Source organism: Elephas maximus, chromosome 27 (assembly GCF_024166365.1).
Source record: "Elephas maximus indicus isolate mEleMax1 chromosome 27, mEleMax1 primary haplotype, whole genome shotgun sequence".
NCBI classification, from domain to species: domain Eukaryota; kingdom Metazoa; phylum Chordata; class Mammalia; order Proboscidea; family Elephantidae; genus Elephas; species Elephas maximus.
Window position 1 is genome coordinate 31,273,251 of NC_064845.1, and position 19,091 is coordinate 31,292,341.

At 43.8% G+C, this 19,091-nt stretch overlaps 1 protein-coding gene across 2 annotated transcripts in view; it reads right to left on the bottom strand.

Moving 5' to 3' along the window:
- The window catches only part of LOC126068350 (uncharacterized), a 115,774-nt gene extending 97,331 nt beyond the window's left edge, over positions 1-18,443 (bottom strand). The window contains exons 1-2 of one of the 2 annotated variants that reach the window (XM_049870826.1): positions 16,795-18,443; positions 14,737-16,598 (exon numbers count right to left, since the gene is read on the bottom strand). In XM_049870826.1, the coding sequence (XP_049726783.1) occupies positions 15,845-16,598; positions 16,795-16,856 (816 nt within the window). In that variant the 5' untranslated portion in view covers positions 16,857-18,443 and the 3' untranslated portion in view covers positions 14,737-15,844. Of the gene's footprint in view, positions 1-14,736; positions 16,599-16,794 lie in introns of those variants that run through there. The other variant, XR_007515612.1, reaches the window with a different exon arrangement.
- Between the last annotated feature and the right edge of the window lie 648 nt (positions 18,444-19,091).

Genomic DNA, 19,091 nt, shown 5'->3' on the forward strand with positions numbered 1-19,091 from the left:
GCAACCATGAGGGAACATCCAAAAGAATTGCACAGCCACTGACCCTGACACTGTTGAACTCATGAACTAACACCAGTATCGGCCTACCTCCAAACTTCTTGTTAGGTGAAAAAATAAGTGCCTATTTGTTTAAGCCCTTGAAAGTGGATTTTTCTATTATCTGTAGCCTCACAATAATGCTTGACAAAAGAAACAGCAGAAATAGTAGGAGCATGACCTCATTATGTTCATCTCTGCTGTCTAAATCACACACAAGTACACCCCTGGAACAACCTATATCTCATGTGAAACCTGAACTATAAATGGGTATCTGGGAAATGAGGAAATATCTTTGACTTCCTCCCATTTAGCTTTCCCACTACAAAAGGGTTGGGATGGAATTGAGTGAGCCAGTTTGCAATACCTGCCATACCATCCGTGATAGGTAGGGAAATAGAGCCCCCATGCAAAATCCCTAATTGATGCCTCTTCTATTTAGTTAGGGAAAAAGTGGCTGCTGTAGCAGACAAACCCCAAAATCTCAATAGTTTAGCACAATAGAAGTTTATCATTCAACCCTGTGATGTCCGAAATGGGTCTTGAAAATTGTGGAAGGGGACTGGGGGGCACTTTGTTCTGTGAGTCATTCCAGGACCCAGGCTGACTTCTTCAATATCAACTGGCAGACAGAAGAAAAGAGGGTGAGGAAGGCATGTGCTCTTCTTCAAAGCCTTGGCCTGGAAGAGGCATCCATCACTTATGCTCACATTCCCCTGATGAGAGCTCATCTTATCACCTCCACCTAAATGCAAGGGGTGGGACACACAGTCCTTGGCTTGGCAGCAACTTCCCAGGAACAACTCTAGTCTATGGAAGGAGAGAACAAATCTTTGGGGAACAGCTAGGTGTCTGCCACCAGCTAAACTTGTTATAATCACTGTGGCAGGTTTTGTCCCTAATTGCTGTGTTAAAAAAAAAAAAAAAAAACCATTGCCATAGAGTCGATTTCGACTCAGAAAATTCTTAATGACGGAAAGGATAAGTATCTCTTTGTATCTCAACTCAACTATTGTGAAGAGCCACTAAAATATTTTAATGCCAATGTCCTTAAGAATAATTCTTCGTAAGGATCATTTTTAATTATTGTCTTTTGAAGCAAGGGGAATGTTTATTAATAACCTTGGATGTATATTTTTAAAAACAGTTTAAGCCATCGGTAAGTGATACCAAACAAGGGTTTCTTCTTGTCGTTGTGTGCCGTCGAGTTAATTATGACTCATAACAACCCTACAGGACAGAGAACTGCCCCAAAGGGTTTCCAAGGCTGTAGTCTTTAAGGGAGCAGATTGTCAGGTCTTCTCTCCCACGGAGCTGCTGGTGAATTCGAACTGAGCCTCAGTCAGCAGCCAAGAGTTTAACCATTACGCCACCAGGGCTGCTTAAGGGGTTCTTAATCTAGGGAATCTGTGGGTAGAATTCAAGAGGTTTGTCAACTTGGAAGAGAAAAATCGCATTTGCACTAACCTTTATCTGAAATTTAGCATTACCTTCCGTAATGAATGTAGGTAACACACCACAGGAGTGTAAGCAGTAATTGTAACTGTCACCAACAGAAATCACAGATACTCTTATACAAGGTTACAGTTATTGGAGATATCTGGAAGTATTACTTATGTTCATCATTATTTCAAAATTACTGCAATCATCAATCTGTTACTAGATCTTGATATTTCAGCCACACTTACTATCATATTATAATACTTTAAATATTTTTGAAAGCTGTATTTTAATATAATATTATACATTATGTCTTATGTATTTAAAATTTTTATTTTAAAAAGGGGTCCATGGGCTCCACTAGACTGCCCAAGGGATCCACAGATCAAGTAAGATTAAGTGTCCCCCCCCCACCCCCACTCTAGGGAGTGGAGCCCTGGTGGCAAAGTAGTTAAGAAATCAGCTGTTAATTAAAAGGTCGACAGTTCGAATCCACCAGTCGGTCCTTGGGAACACTATGAGGCAGTTCTACTCTGTGCTGTAGGGTCATTACGAGTTGGAACTGACTCAACAGCAATGGGTTGGGTTATAGCTTGGGTTGGGTTATAGCTCCAGGGAGTAAGCAAGGCTATTGATGCAATCAACTTTTCACCATCAGTCTTCCCTTCGGAGCCCAGCCTCTGACAGTTTTTTCAGGCCTTAGGTTGCCTGTCTCTTCTCAGAGGCTGGTGGGAGGACGGTGGTTTTGTGCTGAGAACTCAGTAGGGCCCAGGCCAGGCAGGGCCCCAAGGGCCGGGGAGGCAGGGAAATGCGTTCCTGTTCCATTTCTCCACCTCACAGCAAATCACCCCTCAAACCTGAACCATGTTGACACTTTTCCAGATGACCTGGGGGCACCGAAGCAGCCTTTCAGTTTCAGATCTTTCTTTCCTCCCAGCGAGCCCAGGAGTTTTCACCTGAGCAGACAAGCTTTTGCAGTGAGGCCCACAAGTGTGGCTTTCCTCCCTGGCAAACATTCGCAGCTTCTCCTGGCAGGTTCCTGGACATGTTAATAAGTGCTATTTATTGGAGCCTGATTTGCAGAACTTATGGATTATTTGGGTTTTGTAGCTAATGGGGATCAAAGCTTGCACATACAACAGCCTCCCTCCAGAAGCTTAGATCACCCCAGTCTGCCCATCCCTGCTTTGTAAGAGCAAGAAAATAGCAGGTTTATCACAGAAGGGCTCCCAACAATGGAAATGAATTGACCCCTTCCCTTCCAGCTCCTGCAGGACACAAAGAAAGCCCTTCCTCGGTGCAGGACTGGGAGGATGGCTGTGTGAAGCAAGGCTTGGCGTGATTTAGTCAGTGGCAGGAGATTTTCCCTGGCACCCCTGCCTGCCAGCCATGCAATCACTAGCACCCTGAAGAGTTTTTTCTTTTTTTTTTAAATCATAGCCTTTAAGTGCTCTCTGTGTTTACAATTAGTCAGAAGCCCTGGGATGGCTCAATTCGCATCATTGTGCAGGGCCCACCCCCTTGCTTGCCCAAGTGTTGTAATGAGCCCTGCAAAGCTCAGCAAGCCTGCCTGGCAGTGGCGTTTGCAAAAGGCTCCCAGCCCTCTCCTCAACAAAGAAAAACATCTTGGCATCTGGGCTTTCTAGCTATCATTCAGATTCTCTGCCTTTCCAGTCTGCCACTGCTGAGGATGGATTTCATGGAAGCATTTACTTATTTTGAAATGTTAGCACTGAAGTTTTGGTAGAAATTTGTAAATCTTGCATGTGAGAAGTAACGTTATGTTTGAGAATGCTCACAACTCAAGGAAGGGATAGGATGGGGGTTTCTTGCTCTTGTGTGCCATCGGGTCAATTGTGACTCATAGCAACCCTATATGACAAAGTAGAACCGCCCCATAGGGCTTCCAAGGAGCAGCTGGTGGATTTGAACCGTGGACATTTTGGTTAGCAGCCTGAGTTCTTAACCACCAAGCCAACAGGGCTCCAGAACGGGGTGGGGCATTCCATGTTAGGTTAAGAATGGGCCTACTGTTTTGGAAAACTGTTTGGCAGTATCTACTAAAGCTAAACATAGACACACACTAAGCCATCCAAACCCATTGCCCTGGAGTCAATTCCAACTCATAGGACAGAGTAGAACTGCCCCATAGGGTTTCCAAGGAGCAGGTGGTGGATTTAAACTGCTGCTCTTTTGGTTAGCAGCCAAGTTTTTAACCATTGTGCCACCAGGGCTCCCAGACATGCACTATGTGACCTAGCAATTCCACTCCTAGGTTATTTCCACAGAAATGGCACCTGAATCCCCCCAAATGTACTGAGATGTTCCCACTCGCATTATTTATAATAGCTCCAAATTAGAAACTGCCCAAATGCCCATCAACAACATAATGAATAAAAAAATTGAGTTGAATTCACAAAATGGAACACTATACAGCAACGACAATACAAACTACAATTACATGCAACAATATGGATGAATCTCACATACGAAAAGTTGAGCGAAAGAGGCTAGACATAAAAGAGAATATGCTGTATCACTCTATTATATGAAGAATAAAAATTGGTAAAACTAATGCACGTTATTAGTCAGAATGGTTATCCTTGGAGAAAGTAGTGACTTTTTTTTAGAAGGATCTTCGGGGTGCTAGTAATATTCTGTGCCTTCATCTGGGGACTATCTACAACGGAGAAACTAGTATATGAAAATGTACTGAGTTGTAAATTTATGTGTTCATATTTCTGTATATATATTAACCAAAAACCAAACCTGTTGCCATGGAGTCAATTCCGACTCACAGCGACCCTTTAGGGCAGAGCAGAACTGCCCCAGAGGGTTTTCAAGGAGCACCTGGTAAATTCGAACTGCTGACCACTACGCCACCAGGGTTTCCATATGTATATCATACTTCAAGAAATAGTAAATAATAACAACAATAATAGAGCTAAAGTTGAGGTTACCTTCTCCAAGAGGAAGTTTTAAGGCTGGCCTGATCATTGGATAGTTGGAGCCAAAGTGGTTGATTTTGCCTCCCCGGCCAGCTGGACCTCGTATGCCAGAGACCTGGGTCTGCTCTGAGGGCTGAGGTCACTCAGCCATGGGCTGTTGTTCTGAAAGCCCAGCAGTGTCCCGGCAGCTTCATTTCAGGGAAGAGCTCACGTAAAATCGAGGCAGATGACGGGGAGAGCTGTAACTGTGGAGGGGAGAGTCAGGATTAGAACCAAAGGGATGTGACTACATGCAAACTTTACAAATTTCATCCCCTGGGTACTCTAGGCATGCTGCCTAGGACCTGGGAGCTTCTTAAAAGTCTGTGAAATTTTATAAGGGTTAAAAAAAAGTATTAAAAAAAATTGCTGTTGATTCCAACTTATAGCGACCCTATAGGATAGAGTAGAAATGCCCCATAGGGTTTCCAAGGAGTGGCTGGTAGATTCGAGCTGCTAACCTTTCTGTTAGCAGCCAAGCGCTTAACTACTGCACCACCAGGGATCCAAAAAAAAAAAAAAAGTATAATGACTTCAAAACGCAAAACAGAAAATTACATAATCAAAATCAATAAATGTTTCATTAAATTTCTACAAAATAGCATTATGACAACTAACTCAGTGTTTCTCAGTCAAGCTCCATCTGCTTCTAAACGTCCAGATGTCCAGGCATCTCAGACATTCCAGTCTCAGCTGAGCGCCTGGTCGAGCCTCCAGATGATTGTAACCAGCCCCTGTCCCAGCCAACACTACCTGGAGCAGAAGGACCACACAGTCAACCCACAGAATTGTGGCTTTGCAGGGGTAGATTATCCAATAGGCAAGGCGCTTACCTTGCTTACCAGATCATCTGTAGTGAACATTTTTTCACCACATCAAAGATTTTTCTTCTAGGTCTGGCTGGAATCTGTCTCTCTCCCAACCCCATAGCACCTTCCTACAGAATCAAAGCCTCTTTTTAAACTTATAATCTCTGACAGAGGGAGATGACCCAGTAGGAAAGGTAAGCACAGGGTTACTTGCGCTTACTTACTAATCTGTAGTGAACAGTTTCACATGGATTTCACCACATCTTTGTTCACTACTGATGATCTGGTAAGCACCATGCTTACCTTGCTTATTGGATAATTTGGCCCAGGTTTTAAGCCACCATCTTTTGAGGTAATTTGTTAAACAGCATTAGCTAAGTGAAACAAAACCCTTTCGAACAGCAAAATTCTGTATGCCGACCTCTACAACAAAAAGACAAATAATCCAATTCAAAAAATGGACAAAGGATATGAATAGACACTTCACCAAAGAAGACATTCAAGCGGTCAACAGACACATGAGGAAATGCTCGCGATCTCTAGCCATCAGAGAAACGCAAATCAAAACCACAGTGAGACACCATCTCACCCCGGCATTACTGGCACGAATCAATAGAACAGAAAACAACAAACGTTTGAGAGGCTGTGGGGAGATCAGAACTCTTATGCACTGCTGATGGGAACGCAAAATGATACAACCATTTTGGAAAATGATACGGCGCTTCCTTAGAAACAAAAATACTATATGATCCAGTAATCCCACTCCTAGGAATATATTCTAGAGAAATAAGAGTCGTCACACAGACAGACATATGCACACCCATGTCCACTGCAGCATTGTTTACAATAGCAAAAAGATGGAAACAACCCAGTTGCCCATCAACAAATAAATGGATAAACAAAGTGTGGTACGTACACACAATGGAGTATTACGGAATGCTAAAAAAACGATGAAACTGTGAAGCATCATATAACATAGATGCATCTAGAGGACACTATGCTGAGTGAAAGAAGTCAATCACAAAAGGACAAATATTGTATGAGACCACTACTGTAAAAACTCATGAAAAGGTTTTACATACAAAAAGAAACAATCTTTGTTGGTTGTGAGGGTGGGGAGGGGTGGGGATGGAAAAACACTTAATAGACAATAGATAAGCAGTAACTTTGGTGAAGGGTAAGAGTGCACAATACTAGGGAAGCCAGTACAACCTACAAAAGGCAGGGCCATGGTGGGTCCATAGACACATCCAAACTCCCTGAGGGACCAAATTGCCGGGCTCAGGGCTGTGCGGACCATGGTCTCAGAGAACATCTAGCTCAATTGGCGTAACAGAGTTTATAAAGAAAATGTGCTACATTCTACTTTGGTGAGTAGCATCTGGGGTCTTAAAAGGCTGTGAGCGACCATCTAGGACACTTCACTGGTCTCATCCCCTCGGGAGCAAGGAAGAATGAAGAAAACTAAAGACATAAGGAACAGATTAGTCCAAAAGACTAATGGACCACATCTACCACGGCCTCCACCAGACTGAGTCCAGTACAATAAGATGGTGCCCAGCTACCACCACTGACTGCTCTGACAGGGATCACAGTAGAGGGTCCCGGACAGAGCTGGAGAAAAATGTAGAACAACACTCTAACTCTAAAAGAAAGACCAGACTTGCTGGCCTGACAGAGACTGGAGAAACCCTGAGAGTATGGACCCTGGACACCCTTTTGGCTCAGTAATGAGGCCACTCCTGAGGTTCACCCTTCAGCCAAAGATTGAACAGGCCCATGGAACAAAACAAGACTAAAGGGGCACACCAGCCCTGGGGCAGGAACTGGAAGGCAGGAGGGAACAGGAAGGCTGGTAATAGGGAACCCAGGGTTGAGAAGGGAGAGTGTTGACATGTCGTGGGGTTGTTAACCAATGTCATACAACAATGTGTGTACTAACTGCTTGATGAGAAACTAGTTTGTTATATAAACCTTTATCTAAAGTTCAATAAAAAAGTAAAATTCCGTATGCCTACTTTGGGACATGGGTGGAATTGAAGATATTTGATAGAGTGTGAAGTAGGTCCGAGGAACTAACAAGAGAGAAGATGCCAAGCAGCTGGTAGAAGATGGGCCCTCAAATAACCCCAGTCCCCAGAACGTGCAGCTACAGCGGGTTGTTTTAATAGTCATTTTGTTGTTGCTGTGTTTGAGTTAAAGGCCCCAACTGTACCAGAGCAGCATGCCAGGTGCCTGTTATCATCCTTACACCGGGAAGACAACTGGGGATTTTTCCATATATGTGGCTTGGTAGGAGCCCTGGTGGTACGCTGTTAGGAGCTACAGCTGCTAACCAAAGGTCAGCTGTTTGAATCTACCAGCCGCTCCGTGGAAACCCTATGGGGCAGCTATACTCTGTCCTATAGGGTCTCTGTGAGTCAGGATTGACTCCATAGCAACGGGTTTGGGTTTTTGGTTTTTGGTGGCTTCTGTGAGATTCCAACTCCTAATTAGAAGCTTCCTTTTCAAGAAATTATTGTGTAGCTGAGTGATAAGAATGAATTCAGACCAGTCTGTTCTCAGATTCCCATACTCACAGAAAATAAGTAGTCTGAACATAAAGTCCTGGGAGGGGGCGATGAAGAGCAATACTCGCTCACCCAACCCCTGCATCCCTGGGCCCTCTGGCTGGCAGACCGCCAGGACACAGCTTCTGCCTCCTCCCTCCTTTCCAGGTGACGCTGTGGTACACAAGGCAGGGACTGCCCTAACTTGGGCAAAATGAGTGATCATTTGTTGCTCAGTAATATATACTGAGCACCTTCTATGTCACAAACAGATGCTATGTTGGGCACTGAGATACGTTGGTAAATAAAACAGACATTGTCCCTTCTGTCCTGGAGATTGCAGCCTAGTGGAAGAGACAGATGATAAACAAGTAAATAAACACACGCAATGAAAATGCCTCATTTGGTCCTGCCCCGGGGCCCTTTGCATGATTCCCTCTTCTTCAGCTGCTCTTTCTTCTAATATTTTTTGTCACTTAGGTCCCAGCTTAAACGTCACCTTCTCATAGAGGCCTTCCCTGCCACCCAGTCACCCTTTAGAACATCCCTCAATTTTCATTCTCTGAGTACAATCAGCGGCCATTGAGTCGATGCCGATCCACAGCAACCCCGTTTATGTTCGGGTAGAACTGTGTTCCACGGGGTTTTCAGTGGCTGATGTTTCGGAAGTGGATCACCAGGCCTTGAACTCGAACCACCAACCTTTCAGTTAGCAGCTAAGCACCTTAACCATTTGCACCACCCAGAGACTCCATTCTATGGGGAGCATTACCTATTATCAGATAGTTCCTTATACGTTTATTGGTTTATTTGTTTACGATGTCTTTCTCCCCATAGAAGGTAAACTCCAGGAGGAGAGGATCTTGTCTGTCTTGTTCACTACTGTATCTCAAGCTCCTAAAATAGTGCCTGGCATGTAAGTGGTGCTCAATAAATATTTGAATAAATGATGACATAAATTTGGCTCTCAACCTTTTCACTACTAAGGAAAACATTTTATTTTTTATCCTGTGCAGTTTACTGGTGATTTGACGTACCTTTCTATCTCCAAAAACTGCACTTACGTGATAATTTGCACACTTCTTTAAAAGGATATACATATATTAACAGCCAATTACAATTTCTGTTACTCATGAAAAAACTGGGGTAATGGCTTATAGAATTCCAGCCAGAAACAACGCAGATGGACATTTTCATCAGGGAGTTTTCTTACCCTGGATAAATGCGTGATATTTAAGGGGCATTTAGAAATCTTGGAAACACCACATGGACATTTTGGCCGCTGTCCTTCATTTTTTTAAGAAGGATTTTTTGCCTGACTGGACTCCATTTCCTTGTACAATAAAACAAAGGTGTCCTGTTCTCCTACCTCGGTCTCTCGTTTATTGCCAGCATGAGTCATGCCGAGTAAGAACCTGGGGTTTCCACCTGTTAACAGGAGTATGAGAGATTGATCTTGTAGTAGGATTGCCATACTTAACTAAAAATACAAGAGTCCCAGTTCAATTCGAATTTCAGACAAACAACAATTTTTCAGTATAATCCAAATGTTGCATGGGATATACTTAAAGAATTATTTGTTGTTTATCTGAAATTCAAATATAACTGAGAGTCCTGTATTTTATCTGGCAACTCTATCTGGTAGGTCTGTAGCTCACCAGTTTCCACACCTCTCCCATCCCTGTTTTGAGGTTTTTATTTCCTGCTACAATGGCTCCCAGACAATATGCAATGGGTGAGGGGAGATCCAGGGACAACCTGCTTTAATAACTGAAGGAGAACATTCCGAAATGCTGGAGAGTTTAAACTGGTCTCACGAAGCCCTACACTGTGTCAGCACCTGCCTGGAGAAATTCAATTCACAGTCTCCTCATCCAATTGGTTGCTACCTCAAGCCTGCTGCTGTTTGGGGGAGCAAGGAGAAGAGAGAGACAGAGCCAAAGCACCCAACTATTGTATGGTGGTATCTAGGCATTTGTAGTTGAGTTTATGTGAGTGTCAGGGTCTGCATGTGGGGTGATAATTAAGTGGTAGGTGGTATCAGGGAAAACTGTCAACATGGAGGCTGATGATAGATACTGGTGACCTAAACAAATGAGAAAAGTTAAATTAGTTTGGCTAATTATAGTCATTTGGGTGAGCCTCCTAGCATAGATGCCTAATTCCCATATGGCACCGTAATACGTATATCATATATGCCTTAAGTTAACTTTGTCAAAAAGTGTAATCCGATTAGAACAGGAGATTCAACACGTATTGAATTGAGCCATCAGAGTTTGTCACTGGTGCAGAATGGATAGCTGCTAATCTTAACGTTCATGCAACTATGGTCTGAGCCACAGAGAGAAAAACAGCTATGGCAGCCTCTAAAATGGCTCCCAGGGAGCCTCACTTCCAGGTGTTCACACCCTTGTGTGATCCCCTGCCCTTCTGTGTCCAATTGGACCTAGTGACTGTCTTTTAACAAGATAAGGTGAATAATGACTGTGACTTCGTTCTCTCTACCTTTCACTCTCTCTAGGTCCCTGGGAGGCACAAATGCTTTGTACTTGTCTACTAACCTAAAGGTTGGTGGTTTGAACCCACCCAATGGTACCCCAAAAGGAGCACGGGTGGCAAAGTGGTTAAGCACTCAGCTGCTAACCAAAAGGTTGATAGTTTAAACCCACCACCAGCTCTGTGGGAAAAAGATGTGGCAGTCTGCTTCCGTAAAGATTTGCAGCCTTGGAAACCCTATGGGGCAGTTCTATAGGGCTGCTATGAGTTGACATCGATTTGAGGTCAACAGCGTTAGTGGTACCGCAAAAGGTTACAGCCAAGAAAACCCCGTGGAGCAATTCTACTCTGTAACAAGTGGGGTCTCCGTGAGTTGGAATTGATTTGACAGCAACAGATATTTTTTGTTCTCACTCTCTCTTGCTGCTTACTTATTCTGGGTAAAGCCAGCTGCCATGTTGTGAATAGCCCTCTGGAGAGGCCTTCATGGCAAGGAACTGAGGGAGGCTTCTGGCCACCAATCAGAGAGAAAACCTGAGACCTACCAACGGCCACACCAGTCAAGCCTTGAGACAACTGAGATCCACCTTGATGCTGCCCACGAGAGACTCTGAACCAAAGGCATCCTGACCCACAGAAATGTGAGATCATACATTGTTGTTTTAAGCTGCGAAATTTGGGGGTAATTTGTTGTGCAGCAGTAGGTAGCAAAAACAGGCACTTATTCAGGATTCTTCTTGTATGGTGTCATTGAGAAAGGTGGGTGAAAGTTTAATCCCTATTTTCTACAAAGCAGACACAGCAACCAATGAGGGGTCTACAGAGGGTTGGGGCGGGGTGGAGTGATAGGAAGAAAGGCATGGAAACTGGTAGTTTACACATCAATATTGCCAAGTTCTTAGTACCTGTAGCAATGCCCCTGCCTGTCCCTGAAGATTGGGTCATCTTGCTATGGTAACCCTGAGCTGCTCATTCCTTTTACAAACTGAATTTCCAATCACCTGCTGGGCCTCCAGATTATTTTCTTGCTTCTTCTCCCTTTGACTTATATTCTTGGGGTTGGCCTGTGCTGGTCAGGTCACAGGCAGCTCATCTCCATGACTCCTGCAAAATGTACCCTTTGGAAAGACGTGCCAGTTACCAAGTTGTTGCCTCTCAACTCCAAACATGCTCTTCCATAGTCAGCTTTGTGATGCTGGCGCTGGGACAGGGCAACCAAATTTCTGTTTTGCAGTGGCTCCCCACTCGGGTCTGCCAATAGAGGGCGACAGAGGAATACCGCAGGCTGGAGGGCAAGGCAGGCACTTGCTCCTTCCTGTTTGCTTCCTGGTCCTGTAAGAAGCATTGGGTCCAGTCTGCAGTTTCTGCAACACTACTGAACTCACCTCATGGAGCCCCTCAAAGACACCAGCATTTGCTGAGCAGTACCCTCTCCTCAGAGGTCTGGGTCCCAGCCCCCAGGACCCTTCCCTGAGTTTCTAAGTTTTAATAAATTTCAGCCTCTTCCTGTTATTCTCCAGCACTAGAAGTGGTAGCTACTTAATGCAGTTTCTACTCCCAGATAATTGTTTGCTTTTTCAGTTGCCTAATTTGGGAACCCTGGTGGCATAGTGGTTACAAGTTTAGCTGCTAACCAAAAGGTCGGCAGTTCAAATCCACTAGGCACTCCTCAGAAACCCTATAGGGCAGTTCTACTCTACCCTATGGGGCCCAACTATGAGTCAGAATCAACTCGAAGGCAACAAGTTTTTTGTTTGTTTAATTAGAAATTATTTATATTAAATTCTTGCTTTGAAAAAACAACCTGATGTGCTTTTTTGCCTTCTGATTGTACCCTGACTGATACAGGCATGTCTTTGTTATCTAGTGCTGCTATAACAGAAATTTCACAAGTGGATGGTTTATTCTCTCAGTCTATGAAGCTAGAAGTCTGAATTCAGGGTGCCAGCTCCAGGGGAAGGCTTTCTGTCTCTGTCAGCTCTGGGGAAGGTTGTTGTCATCAATCTTCCCCTGCTCTAGGAGCTTCTTAGCACAGGGGCCCCAAGTCCAAGGGGTGCGCTATTTTCCTAGCTCTTGTTTCTTGGTGGTATGAGGGCCCCCTGTCTCTCTGCTTGCTTCTCTCTTTTATATCTCAAAAGACACTGATTTAAGACACAACCTAATCTTTTAGATTGAGCCCTGTCTCATTAACATAACTGCCACTAATCCCACCTCATTAACATCATAGAGGTATGATTTACAACACATAGGAAAACCACATCAGATGAAAAATGAAGGTCACACAATACTGAGAATCATGGACTAGCCAAATTGACACACATTTTGGGGGGACACAATTCAATCCATGAAAAGGGGTGACTGATCTACCCTGGGCTTCTGGCCAGGCTATGTCTCAGCTTTTCATCATAACCCTCCAGAGAGTGCTGCCGGCCCTGTTATTGGTTTCTACTTTTATGGCTTTATGGTCAGAAAAGATGCTTTGTAATATTTCAATGTTTTGGATTCTGTTAAGGCTTGCTTTATGGTTCAATATGTGATCTATTCTGGAGACTGTTCCACGTGCGTTGGAAAAGAAAGTATGATTGGTTGCTGTTGGGTGGAGGGTTCTGTGTTTGTCGACGAGGTCAAGTAGGTTGATTGTGGCATTTAGATCTTCTGTGTCTTTTTAGATCCTCTTTCTGGATCTTCTGTCCTTCACTGAAAATGGTGGGCTGAAGTCTCCTACTACTATCGCGGAGCTGTCTATTTCTCTTTTCAATGCTGTTAGAGTTTATGTATTCTGGAGCCCCGTCATTGGGTGTGTATATATTTATTATGGTTATGTTATCCTCGTGTATTGACCCATTAATCATTATATAGTGTACTTCCTTATCCTTTGTGCTGGATTTTGCTTTAAAGTCTATTTTGTCAGAGATTAATATTGCCACTCCTGCTCTTTGTTGATTGTTGTTTGCTTGGTATATTTTTTTCCCTCCTTTGAGTTTTAGTTTATTTGTGTCTTTAAGTCTAAGGTGTGTCTCTTGTAGGCAGCAAATAGACTGATCTTTTTTTTCATCCATTCTGCCACTCTCTGTCTCTTTATTGGTGCATTTAGTCCATTTACATTCAGTGTAATTAGTGACAGGTATGAGTTTAGTGCTGTCATTTTGATGTATTTGTGTGTGTGTCCGTGTGTGTGTGTGCGGGTACCATGGAGAGTTTCTCTGTTACACTTAATTTTCTATGCTGTGTTGTTTTTCTTTACGTTATTTTCTTTTTCATTGTTGTTGATTTTGTATTTGCTGAGTCTTTGTGGGGTTTTTTTTTTTTTTTTGATATGTAGGATTGTTAGTTTCCTTTGTGGTTACCTTAAGATCTATCCCTATTTTTCTAAGTTGAAACAAATCGTTTATTTCTTTATATTGCCTTGACATCCTCTCCATATGGAAGATTTCTGACTACATTTTTTAGTTCCTCTTTTTTGTTTTAATGTTGTCATCTTTTACTATTGATGTCTCTTTTTCCCTATTTTCAGTGTTTTAGCTTTGATTTATTTTTGTGACGTCCCTATCTGGGTCGATATCTGTGTGATATCTCTTCTGTATTCGAGTCTTGGGTTGTTATCTGATGGTTTTGACTTTCTAACTGAAGGACTCCCTTTAGTATTTCTCACAATTTTGGTTTGGTTTTTGCAAATTCCCTAAACTTCTGTTTATCTGGAAATGCCCTAATTTCGCCATTATATTTCAGAGACAGTTTTGCTGATTATATACTTCTTGGCTGGCAATATTTTTCCTTCAAGGCTTTATATATGTCATCCCAGTGCCTTCTTACCTGCATGGTTTCTGCTGAGTAGTCTGAGCTTAGTTTTGTTGACTCTCCTTTGTAAATGACTTTTCATTAATGTATAGCCACTTTTAATATTCTCTCTTTATCTTTGGTTTTGGCAAGTCTGACTATGTCTCAGTGATTTTCTTTTGGGATCTACCTTGTGTGGGGTTCAATGAACAACTTGGAGAGATAGCTTCTCATCTGCTGCGGTTTCAGGGAAGTTTTCTGCCAACAAATCTTCAACAATTCTCTCTGCATTTTTTCTTATGCCCCCACTGTTCTGGTACTCCAATCACTTGCAGGTTATCCTTCTTGATAGGGTCCCACATAATTCTTAGGGTTTTTTCATTTTTTTTAATTCTTTTATCTGACTTTCCTCAAATAAGTTGGTGTCAAGTGCTTCATCTTCAGTATCACCAATTCTGACTTCCATTGCTTCAATTCTGTTCCTATGACATTCTACTGAGTTGTCTAATTCTGAAATTTTATTGTTAATCTTTTCGATTTCTGTTTGCTGTCTCTCTACAGATTCTTGCAGCCTTTTAAATTTGTCATAATGCTGTTGTATAAACCTGTTAAGTTCCTCTATTGTTTTGTCTGTGTGTTCCTTGGTGTGGTCTCTGTTTTGCCTGATCTCCTTCCTGGTCTCTTGAAGAGTTCTGTATATTAGCCTTTTGAATTCTACCTCTGGTAAGTCCAAGACATTATTTTCCTCAGGAAGGTTTCTTGACTCTTTGTTTTGGTGGCTTGATGAAGCCATCATGGTCTCTGCCTCTTTATGTGATTTGATATTGACTGTTGCCTCTGAGCCATCAATAATTTATTTTATTTATTCATTTATTGTTTGCTTACTGTGTCCCTGCTTCTTGTTTTGTTTTTATATGTCCAAATAGGGTGGTGGCGTGAACTAATTTGGTTATTCATGCCTTTGAAACTCTCACATTCTGTCTCCAGGCTGCTAGAACTGTTACTAGGTATGTGAGTCCAGGAGTCCATTTCCTTTTCTTGTGAGGATTCTGATCAGGTGTCCAGGTCATTGGTCACCAAGTGTGAGGTGTAGGCTCTCACTTACAGTCCTAGATGGGAGGGATGATTGGAGTAGGCACAGGTATTTGGCTGCAGTAGAGGGTCATGCACTGATCAAGGCTAGGGGCTGACTGCTGTCCCTGAATGTCTATCTAGAAGGCATGTCCCTGCTCCCAAGAGCACATAGGTAGGTGGATTTTGCAGCCAGATTATGGGCACCAATGCTGTTGGGTGTAATGGCTGGGAGTCACCACTTATTCTTGGACCCCTGTTGCAGGTTGCTCAGTGGAATGGGTGGAGCTACCAGTCCGCAGGCCCCTGATGTGGGTAGGTGAGGACCCTGCTAAATGGGCAGGGCAGAGTCAACTGTCACAAATCTACCACTCCACCTTATAGCAGATACACATGAAAATAGGCTTCAGGTATAAACCCTATTATACTGTGCTAATGAGGGCCTACGCTGTTGAAATGGGCTAACACAGGTCTAAGCAGGGGTGAAAGGCCTACAAAGTCCATGGACCCCTAATGCCTGTGCCTAGGCAGGGAGCCTCTGCCTGCCCTGTATTCCCAGAGTAGAGGAACTGGCAGATTATTTTTTTCCCATTTATTAATTTGTTCCCTCTCCAAAGTGAGGAGAATGGCTCAGGACACATGATGGGTCCTACTTCCTGCCCAGGGAGCACAGCACTTTCTAAAGCCTGACCAGGACCCAGAGCAGAGCAAGGAAAACGCAGATAAAAAGGGTTTTGTTTTTGTTTCTATTTTGATCCATATGGTAGGTTAGATGCTTGTACTTATCTTTCGCTGACTGAGCAGCATTTCTCACTGGTTCTGGAGACTTGAGCAGACTCTCCACCAATTGGTCTCTCCCAAGGTGGAGAACTTGTCCCAAAACCACCACTTTCCTCACCACATGCGCCAGCCAATCTAGCCTGCAGGGTGCCAGTGCTGGCCAGGTCAGGTCTGGCAACTTCTCACTGCTTCTGAACTGTCTCTTCCTCCCTCTGCCACTCGGTCCAATTCCTCGACTTTGTCTTTGACGTTCAGGGCTCCTACATTGCCATATGTAATCGATTTGCTTGTTTTTGCAGGTCTTTTTTGTAAGAGGGACCACGAGAAGCATCTGACTACTCTGCCATCTTGGCCCTGCCTCTATTCCATTGACTTGAATCACAAGGCATGGTAGTACCAAGAGATGCCCTAAGGGATCTTCTGAATTCCAGATGTACTCTTCTTTACCTCCATTATGTAATATCAATCCGATTTCCTCCTGATAATCAGGATCAATCACACTAGCCAGTACAGTAACTCCCTTCTTTGCCTGTTGATCCAGTGGCATAAGGAGCCCAAAGTGGAAGGTAGCATTCTTGGCTTCCAGTTCAATGCAATCAGTGATGCATCTCCAGGTGGCAGCACTTCTCCCTTTGGAACTAAGACCTCTAGATCTGCAGAGCATAAGGCTGTGGGGACACGAAGCAAAAAATCTTGTGAGGAGGTCACTAGGGGTAATAGTGAGTAGTGCCACTCCTATTCCCACCCATTCATTCCTGGACCCATGAATCCTGGCTATGGGAGATACAATACCATATATTGGACACTGGTTTAGAGCATATACAGCCTCTAGGTGAATACTGCACCAACCTTGCAAGGCATTGCCACCTAGCTGGCACCGTAATTGTGTCTTTAGGAGTCCATTCCATCATTCTAACAAACCAGCTGCTTCAGGATGATGGGGAACACGGTAAAACCAGTGAATTTCATGAGCATGGGCCCACTGCTGCATTTCATTTGCTGTGAAGTGAGTCCCTTGATTCAAGGAAATGCATGTAGGATACCATGATGGTGGATAAGGCATTCTGTAAGTGCATGGGTGGTAGTTTTGGCAGAAGCATTGCATGCAGGGAAGGCAAATCCACATTCAGAGTAAGTGTTTATTCCTGTAAGAACCAAACGCTGCCCTTTCCATGATGGAAGTGGTCCAACGTCATCAACTTGCGACCAGGTTGCTGGATGATCACTTTGAGGTGTAGGGCCATATCAGGGACTCAATTTTGGTTTCTACTGCTGGCATACTGGGCACTTAGCAGTGGTTGTCAACAAGTCGGCCTTGATGAGTAGAAGTCCATGTTGCTGGGCCGAGGCATAACCTCCATCCCTGCTATCATGGCCACTTTGTTCATGAGTAATGATGGGAGTACCTGGGAAAGGAGGATGAGCGGTTTCCAAAGAACACGTCATCCTATTCACTTGATTGTTAAAATCTTCATCTGCTTAGGTCACTCTTTAGTGAGCATTCACATAAGATACAAATATCTTCACTTCTTTGGCCCATTCAAAGAGGTATATTCACATATTTCTTCCCCATAAACCCTTGTCTGCAGCTTCCCGATCATGTTCCTTACAAGTCCTTGACAATCTAGCTAAACCACTGGCCACAGCCCATGAATCAGTATACATACAATTGTACTTCTGGCCATTTCTTCTTCCAGGTAAAGTGAACACCCAGGTGCACTACTTGAACTTCTGCCCATTGGGTGGATTTCCCTTCACCACTGTCCTTCAGGGAGGTCCCAGCAAGGGGCTGTAGTGCTGCCGCTCTCCATTTTCAAGTGGTGCCTGCATATTGCATACAGCCATCTGTAAACAAGGTACGAGTTTTCTCATCTTCAGTCACCTGATCATAAAGAGCTCCCCATGAGGCCACAGGTGCAGCCTGGGAGATGAAAGGTATGTGACATGAGTGGAGACCATGGGCATTGGGGCATTTCCCCATGCAACTTACTTGGACCCTCACATCCTGCTCAGGCCCGATCTTGTATATACTGCTTCAATTAATGATGGAGTGCTGCTGGGCAGGTCCAACTTTATAATTCTGTGGGTCAAACAACATCCAGTTCATAATGGGAAGCTCAGGCCACATGGTGAGTCGGTGGCCCATGGTTAAGCGTTCAGTCGCTACGAAGGCCCAGTATCAAGCCAAAAGCTGTTTCTCAAAAGGAGAGTAGTTATCTGCAGAGGATGGCAGGGCTTTGCTCCAAAATCCTACAGATCAGCGCTGTGATTCACCGAGAGGGGCCTGTTCTTCAAAATGAGGATGAAGAAAAAGGCATTGGCCAGATTAATGGCTGGATACCAGGTACCAGGAGATGTGTTAATTTGCAGTTCACTCCTCCAAGGAAACTCCTCTTCCAACTGATTGGCTGCTCACATCAGATCACAAAATGGAGGCTGATTACATAATTTCTGCCAAACCCCTGAGAATCGTGGCCTAACCAAACTGACATGTAACATTAACCACCACAGTGGTGATGAAAATGTTCTGAAGTAGATATTGATGATGATTGAATAAGACTGTAAAAGTACCTGAAGCCACTATACTACACATGTTAAAATTATTAAAACAATTTTGATTTTATGAGAAATCTACCTGTTAAAATAGCATATAGTGATTTGGAAAAATACTACCACAAAACCAAAAAAAAATCCCACTCAGGTGAATTGAAGAAAGGGTGTGGTTCTGGAGCTGACGTTCCCTACCCATGAACGAGGAGTGGCTGTAGAGGAGGTGTAGCAAATGGCTCAACCTGTAGTGACCGAGGCAGAGCTGGAGATGGAAGACTTGGTGCTCTGTAGAGCTTTGGTGTTGAGCAGGAGCAAGACCAACATCAGCAGATGGTGTGGGAGCCATTTCTGGAGGTGGCTACGATTGAACTCTACGCCTCCAGCTACCTGTCCATCTGATGCTGGTGATGGAGCTGGTGACGGAATAGTTGGTGCACTATGGAGCTCCAGTGTTAGTGCAGGAGCAGGATCAACATGAGCAGGTGGTACGGGAGCTGGTTCTGAAATGACCCATGTGGTCCCTGTCCCCAGGAGCTCACAATCTGTAAGGGAGACACGAAGATGGATAAAAAATGAAAACAAATACATACGAAGAG